This window comes from Sinohyriopsis cumingii, chromosome 8 (assembly GCF_028554795.1).
Source record: "Sinohyriopsis cumingii isolate HCF-2022 chromosome 8, ASM2855479v2, whole genome shotgun sequence".
In the NCBI taxonomy this organism is placed as follows: Eukaryota; Metazoa; Mollusca; class Bivalvia; order Unionida; family Unionidae; genus Sinohyriopsis; species Sinohyriopsis cumingii.
Window position 1 is genome coordinate 122,915,054 of NC_142968.1, and position 27,842 is coordinate 122,942,895.

General features: G+C 35.0%; 1 protein-coding gene across 1 annotated transcript; it reads left to right on the forward strand.

Moving 5' to 3' along the window:
- Positions 1 to 1,777: 1,777 nt before the first annotated feature.
- LOC149794555 (CD82 antigen-like) lies at positions 1,778 to 27,842 on the forward strand. The gene is made up of 8 exons (XM_089968827.1): positions 1,778 to 1,909; positions 9,435 to 9,599; positions 11,785 to 12,045; positions 13,215 to 13,289; positions 13,923 to 14,030; positions 22,537 to 22,719; positions 23,179 to 23,262; positions 25,527 to 27,842. The coding sequence occupies exons 2-8, from the start codon at positions 9,510 to 9,512 to the stop codon at positions 26,010 to 26,012; spliced, it is 1,287 nt and encodes a 428-aa protein (XP_089824953.1). The 5' UTR covers positions 1,778 to 1,909; positions 9,435 to 9,509; the 3' UTR covers positions 26,013 to 27,842.

Sequence of the window (27,842 nt, forward strand, 5' to 3'; positions counted from 1 at the left end):
CTAGGTAAGATCAATTTTATGTTTTTAGGGGATGTTTTCGTTCACGTCCGCGCTTTCACTATAAATTGAAACTCGTTCGGCAGTCCAGCTACCCTTGTTGATTGATCAACACCAAAAATGAACACGAGACTGGAGAAACTCTTGGAACTTCATGTGCATCTGGAATATGCCAGGCGCATATTAAATGAACTGGCCGCGGAAGCCATTGTGGAGGAGGGAAGGATAAGAGAGGAGGAGGAAAGAAGAAACAAAGAAGAGGAGGAGAGAAGATATAAAGAAGAAGAGGAAAGAAGATACAAAGAGGAGGAGAGAAGATACAAAGAAGAGGAGGAGGAGGAAAAGGAGAGAAGAAGAAGAAGAAATTTCAGAATCCCAGAGAGCGAAAATTGGGATTCTGAAGCGACATATCCTGCCTCTGCTCTCTCCCCCCAAAAGGTAAAAAGTAACTGGGGGATAAGATGTGTATGCGGCGCCAGGCCTGGAAGGTGCCACCATTAACCAGGTGTCCATGAAGTTCCAAACAAAAAAACAGCCCTTTTCAGGGCTACCCAATACTCTAGAAAAGAAATAACCATCAATTTGCCAATGTGTAGGTAGAGTAGTGTGAATATAAACACTAACTCTTTTTTAAGATAGTGTGAGGGTATGTGTTTGTGTGTTGGTGCTTGTAAGAGCTAAGGTATGTTTGTGTGAATATTATGGGTTTCTTTATTGTTTCTTAGCGTAGGTGAAGAGTATAGTTTGGGTTTTGTAAGCGCTCACGTACGATTGTGTGGATAGTAGATTATGGATTTTGTTTATTGTTTCTTAGCGTATGTGGAGAGTATAGTTAGGGTTTTGTAAGCGCTCACGTACGATTGTGTGGATAGTAGATTATGGATTTTGTTTATTGTTTCTTAGCGTATGTGGAGAGTATAGTTTGGGTTTTATTATATGAAATGAAAAAGTAGGGGGATGTTTTCCTTAACGTCCGCGCTTTTCGTATAAGAACCCACATTATTCGTCGTTCAAACCATTCTGCAAAGAATAAAAAAAGAAGATGGCTTCTAACCAAATGGACAAAATGGAAAAATTGCAAAACGTCCTCGACAATTTAGGAATGATAGAGCAAATGTTGGTTAACCTAAACGAGGATCACTATTCTTATAGTCCCCATCGAGTGAAGATGGAGATAAACAATTTACGAAAAATGAAGGTAATCATCAGTGATCTGTTGAAAGAAATAAAGGAGGAGAAGGAGGATGAAGAGGAAAGGATAAGGATGAGAGCATGGAATAAAAAAATTGAAAAAAATGAAAAGAGGAAGAAAGAAGAGGAGGAAGAGAAGAAGAAGAAAGAAGAGCAGGAGAAAAAAAAGAAAGAAAAGAAGAGAAAGAGTGTTGGAGATAAAATAAGAACTTGGTGGAGAAAAAGAAGAAACTAGAAGCAGAAGAAGAAGAAGAAAACCCAAAGGCCCTTTTCAGGGCCAGCCATATTTCTCGAAAAGAGATAGCCTTTCCATTGCCTACCCCTTTTTTAAAAAAATTTAAAAAAAAAAAAAATCCCATGTTCAATTTCCCTTGACGCTATAAAGTCCCACCCTGTTTAAATTCCTTTGACGCTAAACCGTCCCACGATTTTTCTCCATGTTAATTTCCCTTGACGCTAATCTGACCCACGATTTTTCTCCATGTTAAATTTCCCTTGACGCTAATCTGACCCAGGTGTCTCTGTAATGCTAATTCCCATTGACGCTAATGTACCCCACCTTACTACTCCTCACTGAGTGGCTATTTATCTGTAATTGAAATATCTCACTTCTTCTTATCTCCTTTTTAAGCCGCTGGTATCGAATGACCTGCAATCTAAACACAAGCATGACAAGGTGGCAGTCGGTATACCTTTAGAGGATAAAAATCACTTTTAAAAGGTAGGAGAGTATTATTTATTATTTAAAGTGTACGCTACTAAATAGTACTAATTAGCATATCTGTTTGAGTAAATGGTATGGTTTGCATGCAGCATATATATAATTCTGATAGCTTTAGGTGCAGTTTCGGTCGAGATTATGTCGAACATGAACCCCGCTATTCGCCATTCTTACATTTTGATCCATGATTGCTAATATAAATTTAATAATAATTAAATAATATACAATTAAATCAAAGAAAAATGGAGTCAGTTCACAAATATGTTTCTCTCAACATCTTGCTTATAACTCTCTCTCTCTCTCTCTCTCTCTCTCTCTCTCTCTCTCTCTCTCTCTCTGTAGTTATTGCAATATGCATGAATTTTTAATCGCGGCACTCTCAGACCACGTTGCCGTATGCGCAGACGTGTATTTCGTATAGACGAATATCTTTTGATTAAAATATGAGACTCTTAGGACACCAGACCATACTTCATGTCATAATAATTAAGAATATTTACCCGAAGAGAGAGAGAGAGAGAGAGAGAGAGAGAGAGAGAAAGGAGGATGTCCGTGTGTGCGGTGGGGGAAATTTGTACTCATTTGTCACAATGAGTTAGCCATCCATCATAATCCCAATATTCTTTCCACCGTGCCTAACAACGGATCGAGGTGTAAGGATTTTCATGATCGTTAACATTTGAAAAATTGATTTGAGAGACGTAGAAATTTTAATCTTTTAACTTAAATACAGCTAGAGGTGTACCAGATTTAGGTACACGTGAACGTTCGCATAGACGGATGGACGTCTGCGAGAGCCCAGCTTTTATTCTAGGCAAAGCACATGGACAATTATTTTGGAGCTGGTCTTTTTGTAGTATTACTTGTCCTTTTTATCAGAATTAAATCTACAACACACGAAAAGACAAGTATTTACCGCATAAAGGATTTGACTCAGGGACCAAAGAGAATAACAAGTAACATTTATACGACTGATAAATATTTTGAAAGGCAGAAAATTAATCTATTCTAATCAGCCAGGTCGATGAAACGCGTGCACTATCTCTCTTCACTGGAAATATTTACATTTTCCATAAATAGATTCCAAGATAAAAAAGTAACTAGGTCAGTTAATTTTCTGAAAAGTGGATATGTCCACAGTTACATGTCCGCATTCACTCCACCCATTCCGTTGTGATATTTCACTCTTTCTTAAGGACATGAACGCTTCCATCCCTTTTACCGTTCTACCTCACAGTACATACATACATACATACATACATACATAGAAGTGTTAAGCTGATGTTGTTGTCAAGAAAGTTGCAACATTAACAATAACAATTCAAATTTAATGGACCGGCGATATCGTATCGCAAACAACTGTAAAATATTCACAGAAATCCGTTTTCGCGGATTTCGATAAATTTAAGAATAAATAGTTTCAGTTTAGTTATCTTGGTCAGAATCGTTAATATTAAAAAATCCTTTTAGCTGTTATAGACGAGATTATATATTGTTTTGAACCATCACTATAACATTATTCAAGATTCCTTTTTTGACGTTATATGTGAGATTACAGATTGTTTTAAAAGATGATAAACCATAATTACTATTTACATTAATGATATTTTAATTTTGAAAGATGTCGAAGATAATGTCAAGAACCTGCCTAGTTATTTTGAATAAATATAGCACATTGAAACTAAGATCTAATTGATCGAGTAAAATTTAAATTACTTCGAAGTTCAGCCTCGCGTATTTGGATAGCATTCATATGTGACTAGACACTTTTAAAATGTCTTGCTGAGAAATACATCTTTAAACTTGAAGCGATTTCTCGTTCAGCTATCGATAAGGGTCGTATTTTAGCCAAAAATTAAATTTATATTTTCATTGTACATGTAATACAAATAATATTTATTCCATCTTATTTACAAATATGTCTTCTGAAGATGAATGTTTGTTTGATCTATTTTACTGAATATATTTTTAAAACAAAGTTTGAACTACTGCTACATGAAATTTAGACTATTCTAAAATGTTTTCCTCACCTGTGGTGCAACCCAAGGTAAGAAAAGTTGATACGTTGGAGATGTTTTAACTCCCCTGAAAACAATTGAAATACGCATAAATTTAATTTGTTTATGTTCTTAAAAGCCGATATATTGTTGACTGATTTTGGTACCATTTTCATTTTTGTGTATGCTAATCTATAGAATTTTTTATTGTAAATATATTTATTTTGAATCTTCGAAGTCACTTTAAGTGTGCTTGCCATTACGACATAGGTGTCAAGGTTATCACAATGAAAACCAAAAATTTACCAAGTTGTATTTCACCTGTTCCGAAAGCAGATGTTCTTGTAATTAAATTCAATGAATCAAATCAGTTATGATTCGCAAGTAATATACAAGTTTTGGTTTATGTGTACATAAGGCGTGGTGTCAACAAAAGGTCTTAGATCAAAGTGTGCTTATGTAACCTTAATTACCAACACTAGATAAAACATGGAGCAGATAAATATCTCGAACCTTCACCCATAAAATCAGTAACAGTAGTATGCATGTATGTATGTATGTATGCAGGCAGGGAGGCAGGTAGGTATGCATCAGAGGCGTAGCTGGGGGGGGGGCAGGGGGGTACATATGTCCCCGGGCGCCAAGGTACAGGGGCGCCAAAATGAGGCTTACAACGTTACATTATAATAAATAAACAAGGGTAATATTCAAAAATGTGATTAAACGGGGAGGGGCTGGGGCGCCAATTTTATAGTTCGTCCCCGGGCGCAAAATATCATAGCTACGCCTCTGGTATGCATGTATTTACATAGCTGATTTAAATCAAAAATAGGTTACACAAATTAATGATGTCATTTTGCAAATTAGTATTTCATTGCGTTGGTTTACTTTTAAAGGCTGTATAATAGGCCGGTGAGATAGATACGGTATTCTGTGAATTGAAGGATAGATTAAGATAAAATTATCTCTCGCGATTTTTTTTCTGACTCATGGAAGTAAAATAAGATATTTATATTCGTTTTATCTCCCTTTGTATCTACTGGTATCGAATGATCCGCAGAGTTTACAAGTGAAGGATATGTTTGAAAGGTGTTCTACCCTTAATAGATCGCAAAAGATAGGACAATATATATTGTCATGTATATATGAAGCCAACTACGTCATTCTATGAGAGCATCGTTGTCACTCTCTGCATCAGAATTCACATAGGTGTCCATTGGATCGATAGTCACACATATATATTTTTAATAGATTCACAGTCCTTTTACTTTATCCTTTAATGATCAAAATCAGTTTCACTTTTGTTGGTCGCTATGCGTTGCTTATAACTCTTGATAATCTTACTGCTGTCTGAAAACATTCCCGAGACTACGTTGTCTTAGTAACAGAGATGTTGAGGCAATTTTCTTTTTTAATCAAACTTTTAGAACACCAGACCATAACGTACGGTATGATCAATAAGAATGTGTCTTCATACCATTGTTGCTGTCAGTCTCTGCCCCAAGCGCATCCATCCATCCATCCATACATACATACATACATACATAACGCACGCACATGTACATACAGTCAGTCAGTCACTCGGTCAGGCATACATACATGCATGCATACATGAAGGCGTACATACATGCGTGCACGCACTCACGCACGCACCTATTCACACACTCACCTCTCACACATACATACATACATACATACATACATACATATATACATACAATTCAGTATATATTGTATATCTAAGAAACGAGGCAATAAATTTGTACATCAAGGTTCTGATCTACTTAAGTTGGGGGTTGTATAAATAGACGTTTTCTGTCTTTGTCCTTCTTCGTGTCTGTGGCTTTTAATATATTTAGGATAGCACCATTCAGAATTTAACCAATGGCACATTACTTTTGTAAATACAAAAATCTTAATTAATTAAATCTGGAAACAATATCAATAAACCGGAATATTTTCACTATGTATTTCAAGATGAAGGTTCAGTGTTGATTTTGATAGCGGATAGAACAGGAACACACGCATGCATATTGAAGGCAATTCCTCTATGTTCCAAAGGTTAATTTGTTAGAACGTTCGTTTGTTCCAAGGTTCATTCATCCGAAGGTCCATGTGTCCGAAGGTTTGTATGTCCGAACTATTTTTGTACATGAGGTCATTGTTTACAAACAGATCATGTCTTTTTTTCCATTGTTACGAAGGTCTGCAAGCCTGCAGAATATAGTGGCAATAAGTTTGAGGTTTAATTGATGCGAGGGTTCATAACATCGAAGGGAAGTATTGAAAGGTTCACAAGTCCGATAGTTCACTTGTCCGAAGGTTTTAGACAACAAAGGCTCACTGTCCCGAAGCATGATTAGTTCTAAAATATCGGAAAACGGGTTCACCGGTCAAAAGGTATTTGAAAATTGAATCATTGATTCCAAAACATGAACCAATAGTTATTCTTTCACTTCATCTGAATCTTCGAGCTAAGGCACCTTTGAGCATCTTGTTGAACATTTTGGACTTTCGAAAGATAACCGGTTGACGAGTTTGTAATTGCAATCGACTTTATGGACACCTAGTAACATGTAAATTAGTTGAAATACCTTTTCTTCATTTTCCACCGTATTTGAAGTCTGATATATACTTGAGATGATAGTTATGATATTCTTCTTCTTCTTCTTCTTCTACTACTACTATTACTACTATTACTACTACTACTACTATTAATAATAATAATAATAAACAATGATAATAATTTGGACTTAGTACAGCGCCTTAACGTTTGAAGCTCTAAGCGCTTGCCAATATTAGATGCCACATATAAACATATAGAACGAATACGACGACAAGGTTACAAAAACAAACACCATGAAACTATAAAACAAAATGACTATATCAGGTTTGCTTGGATGTCTTGCATTAGCTGGGTTCTATTTTTGATAAGGCGGTTTCTCTTAGTAGCCAACAGAGATGCAGAGTTAGGTACTGATAGGGTGAGATGGAACATGACGTAGAGGTGATTTGATTATGTCCATGTTTATCGGTGGGTTGGCTACCTGATTGTTTGCGGTTAAAAATGCGAACAGAATATAGTTTCTTATATGCATGGATTTCCAGGACAGTCAAAGTGAAAGTTGACATCTCCAAAAATAATCAGGTTGCCACCTATCTAATTTTCATACTCCAGAAGACTAGGAAACTACTCCAAATATAAAGATTCAATCAGCTTTTGTATTCGACTAGGATGAGGGCGGTAGAGGCAGAAAAAAAAAATTAACCATGGTTCAACTGTGAGTGGGATTTGGACCAGTTCAACGATGTCTGATGTTGAGACGGTGAAATATAGAGGTTTTTGGGGTGGGTGGGGTGATAGCAATTCCGCCTCCGCAGGAGTGGCGTTGGAACGACTTGATGGAGATGCTTTTCGAGTGTGACCGTGTCAATGTATTTATTGATATATAACCTGGAGGGTGTTAGATCACACATTTTGGCTCATCGTCTGCCATTTACAGTTAAGTAAGGATGAATGTAGTCCCATGTTGTTAAGTCTAGTTAACAATGTAGTCTCCAGCGGTACGGAGTTCTTATTTAATGGAATAAATGAGGGTCCATTGTAGCATAAACGGTTCCACTGGCGAGTATAAGGTGATGACGCCATGTTCAAAACAAAGACGGTTCTGGTACAAGTGGGATAAAACGACCGAGAAAAAAGTCCAACAGCCCCCCCCCCCCCAAACGAAGAAACACACTCCAGCAGAACAGCCAATACATGACGAAACCAGCAATGCTGACGAATATGGTCAACAAATACACAGTAATGCTGATGAATATGGTCAACAAATACACAGCAATGCTGATGAATATGGTCAACAAATACACAGCAATGCTGATGAATATGGTCAACAAATACACAGCAATGCTGATGAATATGGTCAACAAATACACATTACATGAGAAAGGCACATAAATCAAGAGCAGGGGCCTCAGGCCTGCTAAATGATAGCGGCCATTTTGAACCTAATATTAACTGAGTTCCTGAATTTATTGTAACTAATAACATGAATGCACCTTTGTATTATAATTGGAATGTTTATTTTCGTCATTGAATTTATTAAGTTTCCATCTGTTTATTCTTGCTGAATTCGACAGGTCGGTAGTCTCATAACGTGAAATGTCTTTAAACATGGCAAAGTTATGGCCACACTATGTGCATCGAACACACGTCAAGCAGACTCGACCCTTTCGTCACATCAGACACACGTCAAGCAGACTCAACTCTTTCGTTACATCGAACACACGTCAAGCAGACTCAACCCTTTCGTCACATCAAACACACGTAAAGCAGACTCAACCCTTTCGTCACATCGAACAGACGTCAAGCAGACTCAACCCTTTCGTCATGGTTTAAGTGCGACGTACATTAGATTTCATGCCGTGTAAGAATAAACTCCACAAATCTACTCAGTGTAGAAGAATATGTAAATTAAAAAGAGGAAATTTGTATGATTTGAAAAGGTTGAATCGGATCCAGCAAAGGTTAATGCCGTGGTGAAATATAGCTGAAAATAAAATATGCAAACCTTTTATTGCAGACAGACAACAAAAAAGCATATACGGACAATATTTCCAGCTATCAGAGCATATACACACAATAGTCCTAAATGTCAAAGCACATACATACAATAGTTATAAATGTCAAAGCACATACATACAATAGTTATAAATGTCAAAGCACATACATACAATAGTTATAAATTTTAAAGCACATACATACAATAGTTATAAATTTTAAAGCACATACATACAATAGTTATAAATTTTAAAGCACATACATACAATAGTTATAAATGTCAAAGCACATACATACAATAGTTATAAATTTTAAAGCACATACACAAGGTCCAGCTATAAAAGCATATACACACAATAGTTCCAGCCATCAAAACAAATGCACAAAATAGTTCCAGTTATCAAAGCACATACACGAAATAGTCCAGTTACCAAAGCATATTTACGCTATAGTTCCTTATATCATACCACTTACATACAATAGTTCTATATATCAAAGCACATATACACAATAATTCCGTATATCAAAGCTTACATACAACAGTTTCATATATAAAAGCGCATACACACTCTAGTTCCAGCTATCAAAGCACGTATGTTAGTGTAAAGATAAGGACAGGAAATTTATATGCATTTATTTTGGTCTTGCGAAAAGTTCGAAACCAAGAATGCACGCATATACAAAACGTACATAAACTGTTATTTAAATGCAAAATAAATTTATTAGAAAATATCCTGAACTTTAAGACAAAACAAAAGTAAGGTCATAAAGAAAGAAGACAACACACACACACACACATATATATATATATATATATATATATATATATATATATATATATATATATATATATATATATATATATATATATATACATACATACATACATACATACATACATACATACATATATACATACATACATACATAAAGAGAGATAGAGAATTTGTATATTTATTTATTGCAGGTTACCCACACTGCTCAGGAAACCAGTTGTAGTTCCCTCTAACTACTCTAACTATCAGCCAGTCGTCAATAACAAATGGACAGAATGGTGACAGAGATGGATCTCGGGTGCACAAAAGAAAAGTGCAGTCGTATCGGCTTCATGGTGCTGAACATATTTTTCTCTGTAAGTTATTAGCAATGGTGTTACTCTACTGGTCATAAATAAGAAGAGCTTTTGGGCTGGTTTGTTGTCTGTCGCCCGCAGTCCATCCATCGCTAAGCACAAGTTTGTTATCACTGCACCTAAAACTACTTAGAGGATTGGCATGAAACTTTATATACACATTGGTCTGTTTGATCGTGAATGAAAAAAGTGCTGCCAGGACATGCAATATGACCACCACGGCAGCCATCTCGAGAATAATATTGTATCGTTATACCTCCAAGGTGGATATTTATTTCAATATGGGGTTTTCATTTAAAGACTTCTAATGAAGGCTGCTTGGTATTTAATGAAAAGGTGCCAATGTCGCATCCAATATGGCTGCCACAGCGGCCATCTTAAAAAAAATCATCGCCATGCTTCTAACATATATTGTCACACAGACATAGTGTTTCCACTGCAAGACATTTTGTGATATCTAGTTGGTCTTCAATAAAAGTGGTGATGTCTAATATTGCCACCACGGAGCCATCTTGAAAACCGTGTACTGAATGGTACCGTTACGGCATCAAACATGATCGTCACAGTGACAAGCTTGAACATCTTGTTCTCGCCATTCCTCTTTCATGGATGGGAATACCAACATAGGATTTTCACTGAAAGGCTTTTATTATTTCTAGTTGTTCCTATTGAAAATGGTGCCGATCTGAGGTTTACTATTGCAACCACAGTGGCCATCCAAATGTCGTGGGTTCGATACAAGCCAGTAGCCCTCTTTGTGTAAGGCATTTCACATTCCTCTGACTGTTCCATACTTCCATGTAGGAACGTATTGTCTTCTCAGCTACTTAAAGAACCAACAAAAATTCTTCCACAGTTGGTGTGCAGCAAACATAATATATATATATATATATATATATATATATATATATATATATATATATATATATATATATATATATATATATATATGCGAAAACTAAAAGTGTTCAGTTGGAAGAATCTGTTGTACGGTTGTACGGATCTGTCAATATATACTGGTATACCCATACTTTGCCACTTAATTTTATACATCTTGTCCTGTAGGTGACAATTTCAGACTACATCGCTGGAGCTACTGTAAGATGCAAGTAATTCGAATGCATCCAGAATGTCGAATGCTGCAAAAACGTTCATGCCTGGAAAGGATACGAAATCCTATTAGTAGTGGGACGAGTTATTTAGACCAGGGAATGAATGACTAATTTGAACGTTCACCTTAGATATCCTTAAAGACACGCACACGCGCATGTACAGCCAAACATCTGCAACATAGTCTCATAGTTTAAGAAACTGAATCGCCATATCACAAACATTTGTAAAATTAAAATCAACGAGGTGATAGGTGGAGGTATCATATTATTTTAGATAGGATTTTACAGACATGGCCCCCCCCCCCCAAAAGCTCCCCAGCCTGGAAATATCTGAGAAAATATAAATATCATGTACTAAGATATAAATACTACTAAGCGTGATTCACACTGTATTAGTATCATAAGAAAGGCCGGAGTAAAGACAGGGCAAACGAACAGTTGTTCCGTGGGGCGGGAGGGCTAGCTTGCAACACGTTGAAATAGTATTGGGGAGGGGCACTTTTGAAATTTTTCCAGGGTGCCTCTTGCCACTATAATTCAGCCTTGATGCGGTGAAACGATTGCCGATATGTATATATAGAAGATATTTCAAGTTCTAAATATTACAAATTAGAATGACAACTATCTGAAAAAATATAACAAAAATAACTCCGTTTATTTGATTTTTAGGCCTTGTATGATAAATAAACAGATACGTTACAAAATGTTCCTTACTGATTTTTCATAAATATGCAACTAAGCAAAGTCATATTTGAAATTCTTTGGAGTAAATCTTAATATCAAATTTTCAGAACAATACATTATACGGTACTTACCTTTATCAATGTCAAAGAAACTGAAAAAGACAAAATAAATACATGTTAAAGAAATTATAAAGATTTTTCTAAATTCTTTAAACCACCTCTTATATTGATCAAACATATCATAAAGGCCGTTTTTTATTAGTTGCAATCCTATGATGACGCACAAGTACAATTACGGAATGAAAGATAGTTGCCCGCCGTTACCATACGCATAATTTTGCAACACTTGTCTGGAATCTTACCTTGACTCTGGCATCCTTACTTTTTCAGGCTTTCGGAGTCGCCTTGTTCACGGGGTCAAGCATCGTCTGCTATGACCAAAGCATGGCGGATAATTACCTCAGTTACTCGTCCTTCCGAAATGCGTTAGAAAGTGCCAACGTCAGCGTCCATATTCCAAGCAGTTTGAAAATTGGTGAAACTCTAGATGTCGCCTGCAATATATTTATTGTTATTGGTGTCTTATTTCTCCTACTTGGAATCTCGGGGATCATTGGTGCTATTTTTAGGCATAAAGCTTTACTGATCACCGTATGTACATCAATGTTGTTTATGCATGTATGTATGTATGTATGTATGTATGTATGTATGTATGTATGTATGTATGTATGTATGTATGTGTGTATGTATGTATGTATGTATGTATGTATGTATGTATGTGTGTGTGTGTGTGTATGTATGCATGTATGTATGTATGTATGTATGTATGTATTGATGCAAGCAGGTGGATAAGTAGGTAGGTTGGAAGGTAGGCACTTAGAGACTGACATAAGTATGTAAATACATATATTTTTATGCGTATGAATGACAAAGCTACATGTAGGTGTATACATATGTAAAGCTGGTCAGGTCAAAAGGCGCATTAGTTCAGAATCGTCAAAATGTCGGGTACGTTTATGCAGAGGTTGAATGGGTATGTCATGTTACCATTTCTTCCCTGCCTAAGTACTTATAAACAGCGCCCTTGATTTAGAGAGCGGACTCATTCCAAAGGTCGCAGATTCAATATCCGGCCAGTCTAGCCCTAGTAGACTGCCCCAGTTCATCCTTAGCTCCGTACACGACTATATATATATATATATATATATATATATATATATATATATATATATATATATATATATATATATATATATATATATATGTAATGCATTTAAAGTACCATTCAAACTAGTTTAAACAGAGCAAATGAACCTACTTAATTATATTGGTGATATTTTATTTAAATTTATTACATGCAATTATGTTCCTTTCTATTTAATGTTGGATTCAGAAAAATGTGCCTTCCTCTCCTTTCCTTATCTAATTTCATGAATATATCTTGTATTTCTAAATGGAAATTAAAAGATTTTGTAGATTAAAATGAGTGTTAAATACCGTTTGCCGATCGAGTCGACACCCGTGTACCTTATTTCCTTCTGTTCGACCAGTCCTTTTTGGAGGCGATGAGGACATCACCGACAGTAAGGCACGGATTCAATTCAATTCGCTCTTGGAGCAAACCGTAACCCATTCATCTGTTACATTTTACCGGATACCTTCTGTCTTTCTGTCTATCTGTCTGTCCGTCCCCCCTCTTTAAATATATATATATATATATATATATATATATATATATATATATATATATATATATATATATATATATATATATATATATATATATATATATATATATTTATATATATCTTCTTCTTCAGTATGCTGTTGTGCTGTTAGTACTTGTCTTGCTGGAGTTAATATGTGTCATATTGGTGTCCACACTCAGAGGAAAGGTAATTATAAAAGACTTTTTTATTTAAGATCTCCAAATCAGTTATTATTCACAAAAGAAAACAGCATTTTCCCAGAGGACCCCCCCCCCCCAGGCAAAAGAAAAATGAAGCAAAACACAAGCAAACAAAGACAAAGAGCCCAAAGCCAACATAACACCAGCCAATTTCTTTCGAGTTTAATTTTGATAGGAATAGTTGCATTTATAAGAAAATCCAACCATATTTTTTTAAGTCATTCAGATGTGGAAACTTTTATATGATCTTTTGTCATGACAAAATACAATTTTCTATTTAGTTTCGAATTTCTGAACAGACTGGGTTAACTTTGCTATCCTCTTTCGACATTGGCCTTTATAAATGACTGTTAAAATGCATGGGTCGAACATGATTTGCGGATTACTCTACGTCAGTCGTATGCAGTTTCATACAGGGTCGGGGGCAGACAAGCGAATTTTAAAGCTACGCCTTGTGATGTAAATAAGCTGATAAAAATAGTGTAACGGGCCTTACAAGCGGTTTTTAAAGACACATCTTATGATGTAAATAAGATATAAAAACATTGTCGAGGGCCATACGTTTTACAAGCCTGGTTTACGTGAACAATTTTTCTGATGAGAAAATGTTTGCTTTCAGTTGGAGGGTTGGATTAACGATGTATTAAAAGACTCAATACGAAACAATTACTCAGGAATCGCCGGGAGTGACGTATATACCCTCCGATGGAATTTCATCATGCATAGCGTAAGTTTGGAATACTGGTATTCAAAATTTAAAAAAAAATCATTTTCAATCAATAATGAAGCATTTTTTGTCTGTGAAAATTGCAATATAATGACTCTTATAAACATTAAAGGTTGAAACATAGTTGAATTTGCTATGTCTATGAGAGTCCTATGTTTCATGGTTTGAAAATCACAGACAAACAAAACGTAAGAGAGAGAGAGAGAGAGAGAGAGAGAGAGAGAGAGAGAGAGAGAGAGAGAAAGAGAGAGAGAGAGATTGTCGTTACAAACATGCACCTAAGAGAACAGAGAGCGCTATCCCTGGATTCTACAAGAGAATGCTTGATAATGTTAATATAATGTATAAAAATATGGTTGTTCGTGCGTACAGGCAATGAGATAGTTCTGTGTCTGTGTTCCAGTACACGTCTGCAATAACTTATATATATATATATATATATATATATATATATATATATATATATATATATATATATATATATATATATATATATAATAATAATAATAATAATAATAATAATAATGATAATGAGGACTTTGTATAGCTCCTAATCTGTAGAAGCTCTAAGCGCTTTACAACATTAAACAACACCTATAAGATACAAAACATATAATGATATGATTGCAAAAAAAAACACCATGAAATTAGAAAACTTTAAAAAAACATGCTGAGAATATTTAAGGTAGGAAACATTATTAGGTCTTTAAGTTTGTTCTTGCAGTCGAAATAAGTGAGTTTTGAGAGCCCTCTTGAATGTGATCACTGTGTCTTTGTGTCTAAGTTCAGTGGGCAATTCATTCCACGTTGCTGGTATGCAAAAGAACGCTGTCCATATGTCTTTGTTTTCATAGTGGGAATAATGAGTATACGATTGTCAGAAGAGGAACGTAAGTATCTTGCTGATGTGTACACATGGGTGAGGTCGGATAGGTATGTTGGACTAGAGTCCGACAGTGAAACGTAGCACAGAGAACAAATTTTGTGTTTGCTTCTGGATCAAAAGGATAGCCAGTATAGGATACAGAGCAGCGGGGAGGTGTGCTCTGATAGTGGTACTCTAAGTATGACCAGAGCAGCTGTGTTTTGAACTTTTTGAAATTTCTGGAGCAGATATTGAGATAAACCAGACAGAATTGAGTTACAGTAGTCCAGTCTTGAATTACTACTGAACTAATGAACACACAAGCATTTTTGTGGCATCAAATGAAAGATATTTGCGAACCGAGCTGATGCGTCTCAGCTCAAGATATGCAGCCTTGCATATGTTCATGACATGTTGGTGCAATGTGAGAGTACTGTCCAGAGTAACACCTAGGTTTTGTACTGATTGTGTGAATTTAATGTTGGTGCTGCTGATATTTATTGATTGAGGTAAAGGATGTGAATGAGAAAGTCTTTGTGTGGTGATCAGAATAGCCTCAGTTTTATCATCATTCATCTGCAGCTTGTTCCATGTCATCCATGATTTCACATCAGAAATGCACCTCTCTACACCTTGGATGGTAGCATCAACCTGAGTTGGGTGGCTAGATTTGTATATTTGGGTGTCATCAGCGTACAATTGGTGAGACACTGGATGATGATGTATGATACTTGAGAGCGATTGAGTGTACAGAATGAAGAGAACAGGTTCAAGAACATACCCCTGTGGAACACCACAACATAGATCAACTGGGCTGGAGTGTATTCTATTTGCAGATACAATTTGTGTCCTGTTGACCAAGTAGGACTTGAACCACAATAAGGCTGTATCATGAATGAATACATGCTGGAGACGGTGAAGTAATATATCATAGTCTATTGTGTCAAATGCTGCAGACAAATCAAGGAGGGTGAGGACTATAATCTTTCCGCTGTCGAAAGCAGAGAGAATGTCATTAACTACTTTTAGAAGAGTAGTTTCAGTACTGTGGCAGGGGCGATATGCAGATTGTACATTGCTAAAAGACTGCTTGAATTTAGATGAGATACAAGCTGGGATAGAACAACCTTTTCTATATGTGTGTGTGTGTGTGTGTGTGTGTGTGTTAGCTAAATATTAATATAGATATATATCGAGAAAGAAAGATCTATATTATAAATATCGGAACTCAGAACGTCAATACTAGTTTAAATTGCACTACTATAAGTGTATCAAATGTTGGCTTCTAAATCATAACAGTAATATTTTGTTTCTCCAAATATTAGTTTTAAATATAGAGGTTTATGCAGTTTAACATTTTGGATTTAGAATTAATGTTGCATCTTTATGTGTATTCATTCATTTTCATAGTTTTATCAGAGCATCTACTCGAATTCCTAACAAAATACTGGGTCCTATCATGAACAATATTTATCTTCTAGTTTTTTTTTTTTAAAAATTGTATCTTATTTTTTTATTTTTTCGGAATCGCAAGATTTTTTCTTGCTACATTTGCTTCTGCTTGTATTTTCTTTGTTTAGTTTTTTCATTAGATGTTACTAATGTATGATTTAAACAATATTTGGAGTATAATTTATTTTAAACATTTTATTTGCTAAATTATTCAAAAGGTGTCCGTCGACAAGTTCTCTCAACGTTAAATAAGCCCTTCCTCATACAAATACCGTGGAACAAATTAATCAACCATGAGAAGCGGCAGAAATAAAAGAAACAATACAACAACAATAAAGTCTACTGAGATTAAGTAGATTATGAAGAATACCAATAATGTATGCAAGAAACAATAACGGTGCTAGAAGTGATCCCTGGGGCACTGCAGCTGAAATAGTCTGAACTGTGGATTCTGCGGTTTTAACAACATAAGTTTGTGTTTATCTGAAAGATAGTAAATTAAACAATTAATCAGCTCTGACTATCTATTTTAAAGTTTATGGATAAGACCTTTATATGGAATGCCTTCGATGCAGTGCACAATACTACACACATGTATTCTCCACGATCGAGTGCTTTACAAACATTATGATATACATGTCTCAGGCGTGCCACTGTTGTTTGCTTTGAAAGAGACCCTAATTGATATTTGTAAATAAGATCAGTTTCATCTAAGTAAGTGAACACATGTTTGAATATGACCCTTTCCATGATTCTGCATGCATTGTTAAGTAATAAAATGTGTCGTTAATTTCTTTTGTATTGGTAATACATCCGCTTTCTTCCAGAGAACAGAACCGGAAATGTTTCTAGAGAAGAGATCTGTTGAATAAAATAAATAAATGTCTTTCAATTTCTTACGCTGCAACTCCTAGTAGAGCGTGGATTATCAGGGTGTCACGAAATTGTGTATGATTTATATCAATATGCATGTGATCAAAAATGTACTCGGGTTTCGTTGCCGCGTACAGCGTCAACCGAGGGTGGTTCATTTTTTTCGGCTGTAGTTATTTCGAAATACTGAGCGCGACTCAACCTATGCTGCATGTGCAAATTGCCTGCAGTGAACACCGAAGTACCTAGGTGTGCATATCTGTCACAGCCAGTATACATATAGAGCAAATTCTCTATAAACAAATTGCACTACGACGAGTCTTGTCAGGAAGCTTACCTCTTTACGGGAGCAAATCTCCAGCTGTAGAGCTGCCTTATATATGGTTTGGTGATGTCACAGAGTCACATAACTCCGTGTGGTTTCTTGTGACGTGTACGCTGTGTCTGGTGACGTTGGTTCGGAAGAGTGTACTGGTGTTCTCAATGCTAGGAACCAAGGCTTCGTTACCATCCGGTCTGTGTTGAATGTGAGGGCTCTCGAGGGATCCTTCAACAGACTGAGAGGGGCGGACAATGCGTGGGCGCTTCTTTGACCATTGACTAGAGCGAGTGGAACCGGAGATACATCTTAGACGTCAAATGGGCACCATGATAGTTATATATATATATATATATATATATATATATATATATATATATATATATATATATATATATATATATATATATATATATATATATATATATATATTACGTGTTCCATGTCATTGTTATTTCCACTATTGCTATTTGAGCAAAATTACATTCATTCCCATTTTAATATCGTTATATGATCGATGGATTCATAATTTCATGCATTCCCATTTCAATATCGTTATATGAGCGATAGATTCATAAATTCATACATATCCCTATATCCCTTGGTGCTTAATAAGAACTTGTTTTTATTGGGGTATAGATCATATACTTTTATTTATTGATCGGTGATAGGATGAAATTCACGTCTGTTTAAAATTCCATTCGTTAAATTCATGTTTGAGTTTTCTCGTTGAGTTACTTTTTGTTGATAGTTCCATTGTAGGAACTTTATACTTTTCCTGATCTTTTTGTTAATAATGGTGTCATATTTGTTAATATTTAATTTGCGTTTGTAAATAAACATCTTATTAACGCAGTTGCTTTGGGTGTCTTCACTAATCCAAGCCCAACCCGGCTTCATCTTGTGACACAGGGACACAAACTTTATTATGAATAATTGTTTTACATCTTTTCCTTACCTTTCACTTCGAGGGGGCGAAGTACTTTTCATTATTTTATCTCTAGTTTACTCTTACATAACCCTTCCACACAAACACCTCAAGTAGGCACATAATAATGATGCTACATTGTGGAACCCAGTTTCATCGGTCCATCCGTATCTTATGCACCATTTTCCAACATATGTTTAATATAAATGCATGGCGTAGTCTTTTCCCTGTAGTATAACACAATGTCTGTCCTCTCTCTCTGTCTCTCCCTCTCTCTCTCTCTCTCTCTCTCTCTCTCTCTCTCTCTCTCTCTCTCTATATATATATATATATATATATATATATATATATATATATATATATATATATATATATATATATGAGAGAGAGTTAGAGGGAGAGAGAGAGAAAGATTGTTCCAATTCTAGGCCTTAAACTATGAAACAAAAGAAAGCGAAAACAATAAATTTATTAAAATCAACACATAATTTATTTTTCTACGTTACAAAGTAAACATTTAATGGACACAGTATTCAGAATCAAATCCTAGATAATCTTAAAGGTTATACCACAAGTCCAAGAGTATAGAGTATTCCGGATGAATTTGAATAGTCTTGAATGTGTTAAGGTGGCGGTCTACAGTTTAGTATTTTGGATAGGCTTAGATTTTTAAAAAAATCCCCGGTTTTCCTCGCTGGTTCTTCTGGTTATATGAAAAGACCTTGTTTATCTTAGGCAATATAAAATGAACTTTTAATTTCCCTTACTTTGGTATATGATTGATAGGGGTAATATGGATTCTGGTTTATACAGCTTGGCCTTACTTCAGATCTGTACATTTCAAAACTTCCGCCAAGTCATTTCCACTTCCTGGATTTCAGAGGTAATTGTTAAAAGAAGAGCCGATTATGCTTTTTATATTTTTTATATTTGGTAATTCATTCACTGCAGCTTCTGATGCTGGTATTACCTGATCTAGCAAAATTAGTTTCCTCATTTCAATAACGACTAAAGATAGTGTTCTTTAGACTAATTCATGCTAATGTTTATAGCACAAGGGAGAAGTCATTTTAGTTAGCTGTATGCTTAGATCATATGCAATGTCCACAAGTACAATATCTAAAAAAAAACTCAGACACAATACATCAAAGTAACATAAAGGTATACCAGCATTCTCTCCACTGTGCATGTTGCAAATGTAAACATCATCACCTTACACCCGACACTCTCTTAGATGTTCATAATATCTGTAAGACGCCCTTTAAGGAACAAATAGAGTCTTAAATGTGCTGCTCTGCAAATAGTCTTGAATGTGTTGATGCACCGATAGCCATTACTGTATTGATGTACCACAATGATACAATCCAGTATGTCTTTGAATGAGTTTTGAATAATGCCAAAGTATTGTTTGAGTCCTAAAGGTCGATGAGCACTTTATAATTTCATTTAATCGTTTCAAATAAACCTTTCCTCTCTGGGTATATCTGTACATAACTGTAAGTGATTCCACAAATTGATCATATAACAAGAAATAATAATTGCTTACTAAACCTCTTTTTTATGTTAATCCCACCTGACCTATGACTCAATAGATTGCTATGGAATCCCCAAATTTCCAATGGCAAATTCCTTCAAATTATCAACAAATTCACTTGCAGAACATTTTAAGATAGTGAACAAGGATAGGCCTTGAATCGAAATTTTAGTAAATATCTTAGTGACCACTTACAATTATCGAATAAAATCAGGTTCGCACAACCCTGAATCAAAGACTAAGGTCAAGCGCGCACACAATGTTAAGAAATCATTTGTACTTTCTCCTTCTCTGAACTTAGCTGAAAAGAAATGACTTTCTCTATTGATCTTTTGTAGAAGTAATTTTGCCAGAGAGAGAGAGAGAGAGAGAGAGAGAGAGAGCTTTCGCGAGCATTCCCAAATCAATTAATAGTATTTAACAATCTTCATCTGGTTTGAATTATCAAATCTAAAATAAATTTTATGCCTACCTTTTGCAGGGTCGCACATATTTTGCTTGCTATTTCATTTTTCGTAGATATCATTGTCAAAGTTTGAGAAAATAATACTATTTGGTGCGCTTGATACGCGGGTATACAATAAATATCTTGGTGATTGAAGCCCCAACCAATTATATGTACAATCAAGATGATTTGCAATGCTGACATTGTTTCCCGATAGATGTCATTAAAGCCTATACAGTCAACAGATACTTCAGTCAGTAGTATCGCATCAGGGTGTGACGGCCACGTCACATGAATGTATTAATCGAAATGATATTAAATTCACAAACGTCGACAATGAAATAACTGATAAAAATCTCAGACATGTTTTTAAAAAAAATCCTTAGAAAATCCTAAATAAAAGAAAGAAATATAAGCTGATATTACGGCCAATGCTCTTGTCTGGAAATATTAATGACGGTATCCTATGTTTCCCCCACCCCACCTTCACACACACACACGCGCGCGCGCACACCGTTGTAGACTGTCACCATACTCAGTTATAAGAAATATATGCATAAGTCATGTTGTGTATAGTTGACACAAAAAAAAATCGTACTGTACTCCCTTCAGACTAAAAATTTATGTTCAGAGACACATTTCCCCTAATAATCGGGGCGCAGAATATTCCTGTTAAATTTGTGCAAATGAAACATTAAATTGAATAGTCTCAGTGACTTCTCAGACCTATGGGGTACTCTGAACGAAATTTCCACCCATTGTCACCATGAAACACTTAAACGCTATAATAATAATAATAATAATAATAATAATAATAATCTTTATTTAATGATGACAACACATTTGGTCATGAAGGACCCATCTGTGGTCCTCGAAGTTTCTAACAGGTCATGTTATAACAATGTTTTAAAGAATGTCACTTACACGCACTCAAGTATCTTCGCGCACATACTCACATAAATTTATAATAAATTACTATGTTTAACTGTAGCAGTTAGCAGGTAAATATATACACAGGTATACACAATAAATCGGGCACATGTTATTTAAGGACACAATATTACAATTCTTAATTGCGAGGCTTTAATACATCATTCCAACTAGACAAGAAAGGGTTTCTTTAATGAGGTAAGGAAGTCCAAAAGTTAGGTGCTGATAAAGCTAATAAAGCTTTTGGAAAGGTTGCTTCTCGACCACTGAATCTGGAGATCGTTGTTGGTTGTTGATCGGAGATCACGCTCAGTAGTTTAGTTAGATTCAAGATATAATACGGAGAAAGATCGTTAAAGGCAGAGATCACGATTCCTTTAATATAAAGAATACGTTGTTTGCATAGGTAGCCTAAAATAGACTTGAAAACAAAACATACGAGAAAGTCCGAATATGAAGGTTCAGAATTATTACGGGCTGTCCTTTTTTGAGTTTTTCAGTTCTGGATATATTGTAAGTGGATGTTTTACCTTATATGGTACAGACGTAGTCTATCAATGGTAATAGATACCCCAGAAAATAAAGTTCGTTTGACTAGGGAGGTAGAAATTTCCATTGTAATGTTTTGGAGAGTTATTCGTTTGACTACATTTGTACATACATGATTGATCGCAGCTGATATATTGATCGATGTAGATGCCAAAAAGTTTTTGATTTTTAACAGTAGACACGTCTAAGCCATTTTTGGTTAGAAGTAAATCCATGTTAGTATATAGGCGCTTCCTTGTTCCGAATGTCATACATTTCATTTTAGAGGCATTATTGTGTATTCTGTTTTTGTGTTTTTGTTTTAATTTTTGTTTTTTTTACTCCAAACTTACATATGTTTGAGGTAAATGTGAAATTTATTTTCAATGGAGTCAAAAGATTTACCAGATGAATGCAGTGTAGAGTCGTCAACGAAAAGATGTCAGAGTACATGATACAAGGCCAAGTCATCGATAAACAGTGCAAAAGAATAGGTCCTGAAATAGATCCTTGAGGAACAGCACTTAAAATATGGTTTGATTCGGAAGTATATTGAAATGGATGAGTTTGCTAATTTCCACCACAATTATTAACTGAAACATTGAATCATTTGTTTACCTCCTTTTATTCAGTTTCAGTGTTGTGGTGTAGACATATATACAGATTTTCGTACACTGCCAGCAAGGAAGTGGAATCTGGAAATAGAGATTAACAGCATTGTTACCGGGAAGCAAATTCCGTATGCCTGTTGCAAAGTTAAAAATGATGAAAATTGTGTTCTTAGACCAAATTACACAACAGCCTTCATTGAAATGGTAAGTATTGCATCTATAAAAATAAAATTTAACCTTCATTTTAAATCAACAAGTACCAAAACAGCACGCGTTAAATTCTCTCACGCGCGTATTACACATGTCCTCTCTATTGATCTCGACAAAAAAACACTACCAATGCCGTTGGCTTGTGACTCCTAATGGCACTGCTCATTACGTTTTCTATATTGAAGAAAAACAAAGGTTTCATTACGTATAGTTTGGAACTATATATATATATATATATATATATATATATATATATATATATATATATATATATATATATATATATATATAAACATTCTATTGTCATGTATGGGTATAGTGGTATCATTCGTCTCTAAATGTATTGTTGATTATTAACAGCCCGTTCCTTCCTATAGTTAATAATAATAATAATAATAATAATAATAATAATAATTATTATTATTATTATTATTATTATTATTATTATTACAGGGTTGTTACCAGGTCATGAGGAATTGGGTTACAAACAATACCGGTGTTATGGTTGGTGTCGGAGTCATGATTTTGGTAACAGAGGTACTTTTCTACTGTTTCAGCAACATCTGCTACTTCTACTACTATTACATACAGCTTCTAGTACTATTACATACAGCTTTTACTACTATTACATACAGCTATTACTACTACTATTACATGCAGCTTCTAGTACTATTGCATACAGCTTTTACTACTATTACATACAGCTATTACTACTATTACATACAGCTTCTAGTACTATTACATACAGCTTTTACTACTATTACATACAGCTATTACTACTACTATTACATGCAGCTTCTACTACTATTGCATTCTGCTTCTGCTGTTGCAATTAATATTGTATACTTCTATTCTTACTAGTAGTTCTCTTATTGCTACTACTACTACAGCTCTGCCAATACTGCTCTGCTGTTCCTGCTACAGCTACTACTACGGTTGCTGCTTGCGCTAATTCAGTCTATATTGCTGTTCCTAATGTTGCTGCAGTCCTTGTTTCTTTTGCTAATGCTGCTTCAGTCCTTGTTTCTGTTCATAATGCTGCTTCAGTCCTTGTTTCTATTATATATTGCTGCTTCAGTCCTTGTTTCTATTCATAATGCTACTTCAGTTCTTGTTTACAATCATAATGCTGCGTCATTCCTTGTTTCTATCATAATGCTGCCTCAGTCCTTATTTCTTTTCATAATGCTGCTTCAGTCCTTGTTTCTGTTCCTAATGCTGATTTAGTCATTGTTTCTGTTCCTGATGTTGCTTCAGTTCTTCTTTCTTTTCATAATGCTGCTTCAGTCCTTGTTTCTGTTCCTAATGCTGACTCAGTCTTTTTTTCTCTTCCTAATGCTGATTCTACTATATCCGCTGTTTCTGAGGCTACTCCCGTATCAGCTGCAGTCATATAATGTACAATATGTGTTCAAGTAGACTAAACGCTTTCAGTTTCTTGGGGCCAAAGTTTATTTGGCATACTCCAAAACACAAAATAAAATATGAACACAGACACCCGAAAAAACACAAAAATGAACACGTGAAGAAAGAAATGACAATGCTCAACCTTAAACAATGATGTTTATATGCGTTATTCTTATGTACAAAAGAGAAAGGAGAAGTTATTTTTAGAATAGATTAGCTCTAGTTCTGCGTTGTGTTTTGATGCTGTATTTATCTGATCATTCTCTGAGAACAATGATATATTACGTAAATATGTGATGTAGTATGACATGTTGATAAAAAGTTCAATTCTGCGTTGTTTTGATTTTCCACACTGAAATCATTGTTCATGAGATACACAAACTTTAAACTTTGAGACAAATAACGTGATTGTGCACATAAGGAATAAGATCAGAGTAGAAAAAAATGAAAACGTAACATGGTAAGTACTAATGATTCTGTACTCGAATATTTACCAATGTCCTCTTATAAAGTATCAGATTCTATTTACACCATTGTCTTTGCTGTTCTTAACGCTGTCCTTGTGTCTTAACTTTGAGCTGTGCTAGATGCCTGCGCATTTTATCTATCCCGGTATATGACTACTTTACTATTTCAATAAATTTTGGACAATTACCCGTAGAAAAGATAATACCGTCAATAATTTTCTCCAATCAAATAGCGATCACACATTCACGAGACTCCAATTTCACACTTTTATCTCGCTTTAAATCGTATGACTTATCGAAATGCTAAGCCGTAGGTCTATAATCTTTGCCACGTGCTTTAAAAAAAAGCGAACTAAACAGCAAGTATAAATAATTATTGCTATCTCAAATATTTATTAAAAAAACGCTTGTACGTGAGAATATTTCCAGAATTCCTAACGATAAGAAATTTTGCATCATCTAATCTGCGAAATTATTAAATGCTAACGCGAACTTTCGTATTTACTGTAAATTATAATGCCATCTCCGAATAAGTTTCCTAATTTCTCGGTTTGAGAACAAATTTCGAACACAGATTTTGCCATAATCAAACAAATTTTCAAAAACTTCTGAAGTTTGGTAGAAAAAGATTTTTATTTTGGAATACAAGTACTCGTCAATATGCCATTGATGAGTGTTTTCCTTTTACATGTTTTGAATATCAGTAAACAGAGACAGCTATGAAAGAGTTCTCAGCTCGTTTACAATGACACATATATAATATAAGCACCGAGTTATGAATGATTTTAAATTTGGCTTTAGAAGTGATCATGATGCTTTCCTCTTGCCAAGGCAAAGACCAGCATGTTTGTTTTCAAAGCTGGTTGTGATATTTATCTCAACGCTATGTATAGATTTGAAGAACTTTAATTGTCTTTCATTTTTCAGTTAGTTCTAGTTGTGCTTGCATTCATGATATGTTGCACGTTACGAAAGAAGGCATATGAAAATGATGGAGATATGGATCCAATTGAGCCCCACATTCTGCCACAAGCGCATCTTGTGTCACGTAATCAGGATCGGTTTAATCCTAGTGGCGTCTTTATGAACCCTATTTACGATGGGCCCACATTCCACGATGACTCAGTTGAAATATACCCACCACGTCAATCGAGAGAACTATTTCATCATTATAACAAACCAAAAGGTGCCCGCGATAATGATTTTCACGAGCAGGACTCATATATCGATTCAGTCAGTCAGAACGAATCTTCCCTAAACGAACCACCATGGATGTCACATGCAACACGACTTTCCAGTGACAGTCCATACGCAAAACCGATGAAAAGAGAACTGAGAAGTGAATACCCAGAGCGAACTTCTGTTTATAGGAGTTCAAGATACTTCGGATCACCTCCTTCAGAATACTGCTGAAGAAAGCTATTCTGTTGTAGTACACACACTTAAATTACTATCCCTCAAAGTCTGACAGTTAGTTGTACCAATTAGTGCATGTAAAGATGCTGCATAGACTGTAGTAGGAAAACCACAGTAAGAGTGTTCTGAGCATTTCCCAACTGCTCTAACAAAATTGCGAACGCATAAAACATTCATATCCTTATTCATGGAGCATCCATTAATAGATGCATAATTTACGCACCATATATACACAGCAACGAAGGTTTCAAGCACGAAATAGCATGCAGTCAAGAAGCACCTACACCGCCAAACCTAAACATTTCATACTTAAGCATAACCAGTGTGATTATGTGGAGAATATGGCATCCATTATGAATGCCTATGTAAGCAGCAGATTGATGAGTGTATATGGATTCTTCATGGCTTGGGAACCATTTACAGCAGTGTGCAATTTGTAATGATCAAATGACATGTATTCTTCATGACTTGGAAACCATTTACAGCAGTGTGCAGTTTGTACTGTTAACTGTGTTATTGTCTTTCTGTATTTTGATGAAATTTTGTTTATTGATCTTTAAATTTGGCTATAAAATTTAAATGTCGGATATCCATTTTATTTTCTAGTCATAAAATTGCAATTTCCAGTTATTTTAAGCGTACACTTGATACATTGTGTGTAGCCGATTATATACTGTCCAGTGTCTTTTCTTTTGTTTAGTAATTATGGCGATGTACAAAGACTATACTTAAAATATTTCAGCTTCGTCTTATTATGAAGCATCGTCTGCCATTTCTACACTAGTTCTTGTCTATCTGCTTTGGAACCTGCTATACGTATACTAAACAGTACAATGCTGTGGATGAAAACGTACCTAGCCAATCAAAGAATACGTTATATCAATCACATTTATGATAAATTTTTTTATGATTAAGCTCTTAGCCAATAGAATAATACTTTACACCAATCATCATTGGAAACAAAATGTGTTCTTCACACACATTGCTCAGAAACTTCGCATACATTGGGTTTTTATATACATACCAACAAAAAGATTGTCATAGAGTCGATGCGAGCCTGATGCAAATTTTCGCAAAATAGAGACAGAATAAACGAATTATATTTAGTTTCTAAAATGTTTAGAACATTCATTATTCTTTCGAACAAGATACAAAATTTGAAAAAAATAGTCATCGAAATCGGGTGAGATAAGATATTAAAATACATTGTAAAGTATATTACAATAACCGTTTAAGTGAATGTATTCGTTGTTTAGATTGCATGTGTGTGTGTGTGTATGTGTGTGTGTGTGTGTGTGTGTGTGTGTGTGTGTGAGAGAGAGAGAGAGAGAGAGAGAGAGCAATATACCTTTTTGAAGGTTACCTAGACTTTCTTCTGTTTACATGTGTACATAGCCACAATTTCTTTTCGTTTGTGAGATGTGCTACAGAGATGTTTAACTTCGTGCGTGGGGGTAGAAAAGATTTCTGCTTACTTGTGAAAGGGTGTTTAGCAACAAATAATTTTACATAGATAAACACTTTAATCTATGATTGAATCCATGATGCAACTGTTGGTGATAGACCTGAACTACTTTTTCAGCTTATTGCCTCTGCGCAGAGTACTTAATAAGTGTGGGCAAATAATTATATTTGAAATTAGGACCAAGTTCCTATAAAAATATTGTAAAATACATGCACTTTAATTTTATTTTTCTTTCGTTTAATTGAGACGCTTTAATCACACACACACATATGTATAAATATAAATATATACACATACAGACAAACAGATAGATAGATAATTAGATATATTGTAGAGTTGGAATAAAATATTCAATTTTCAAA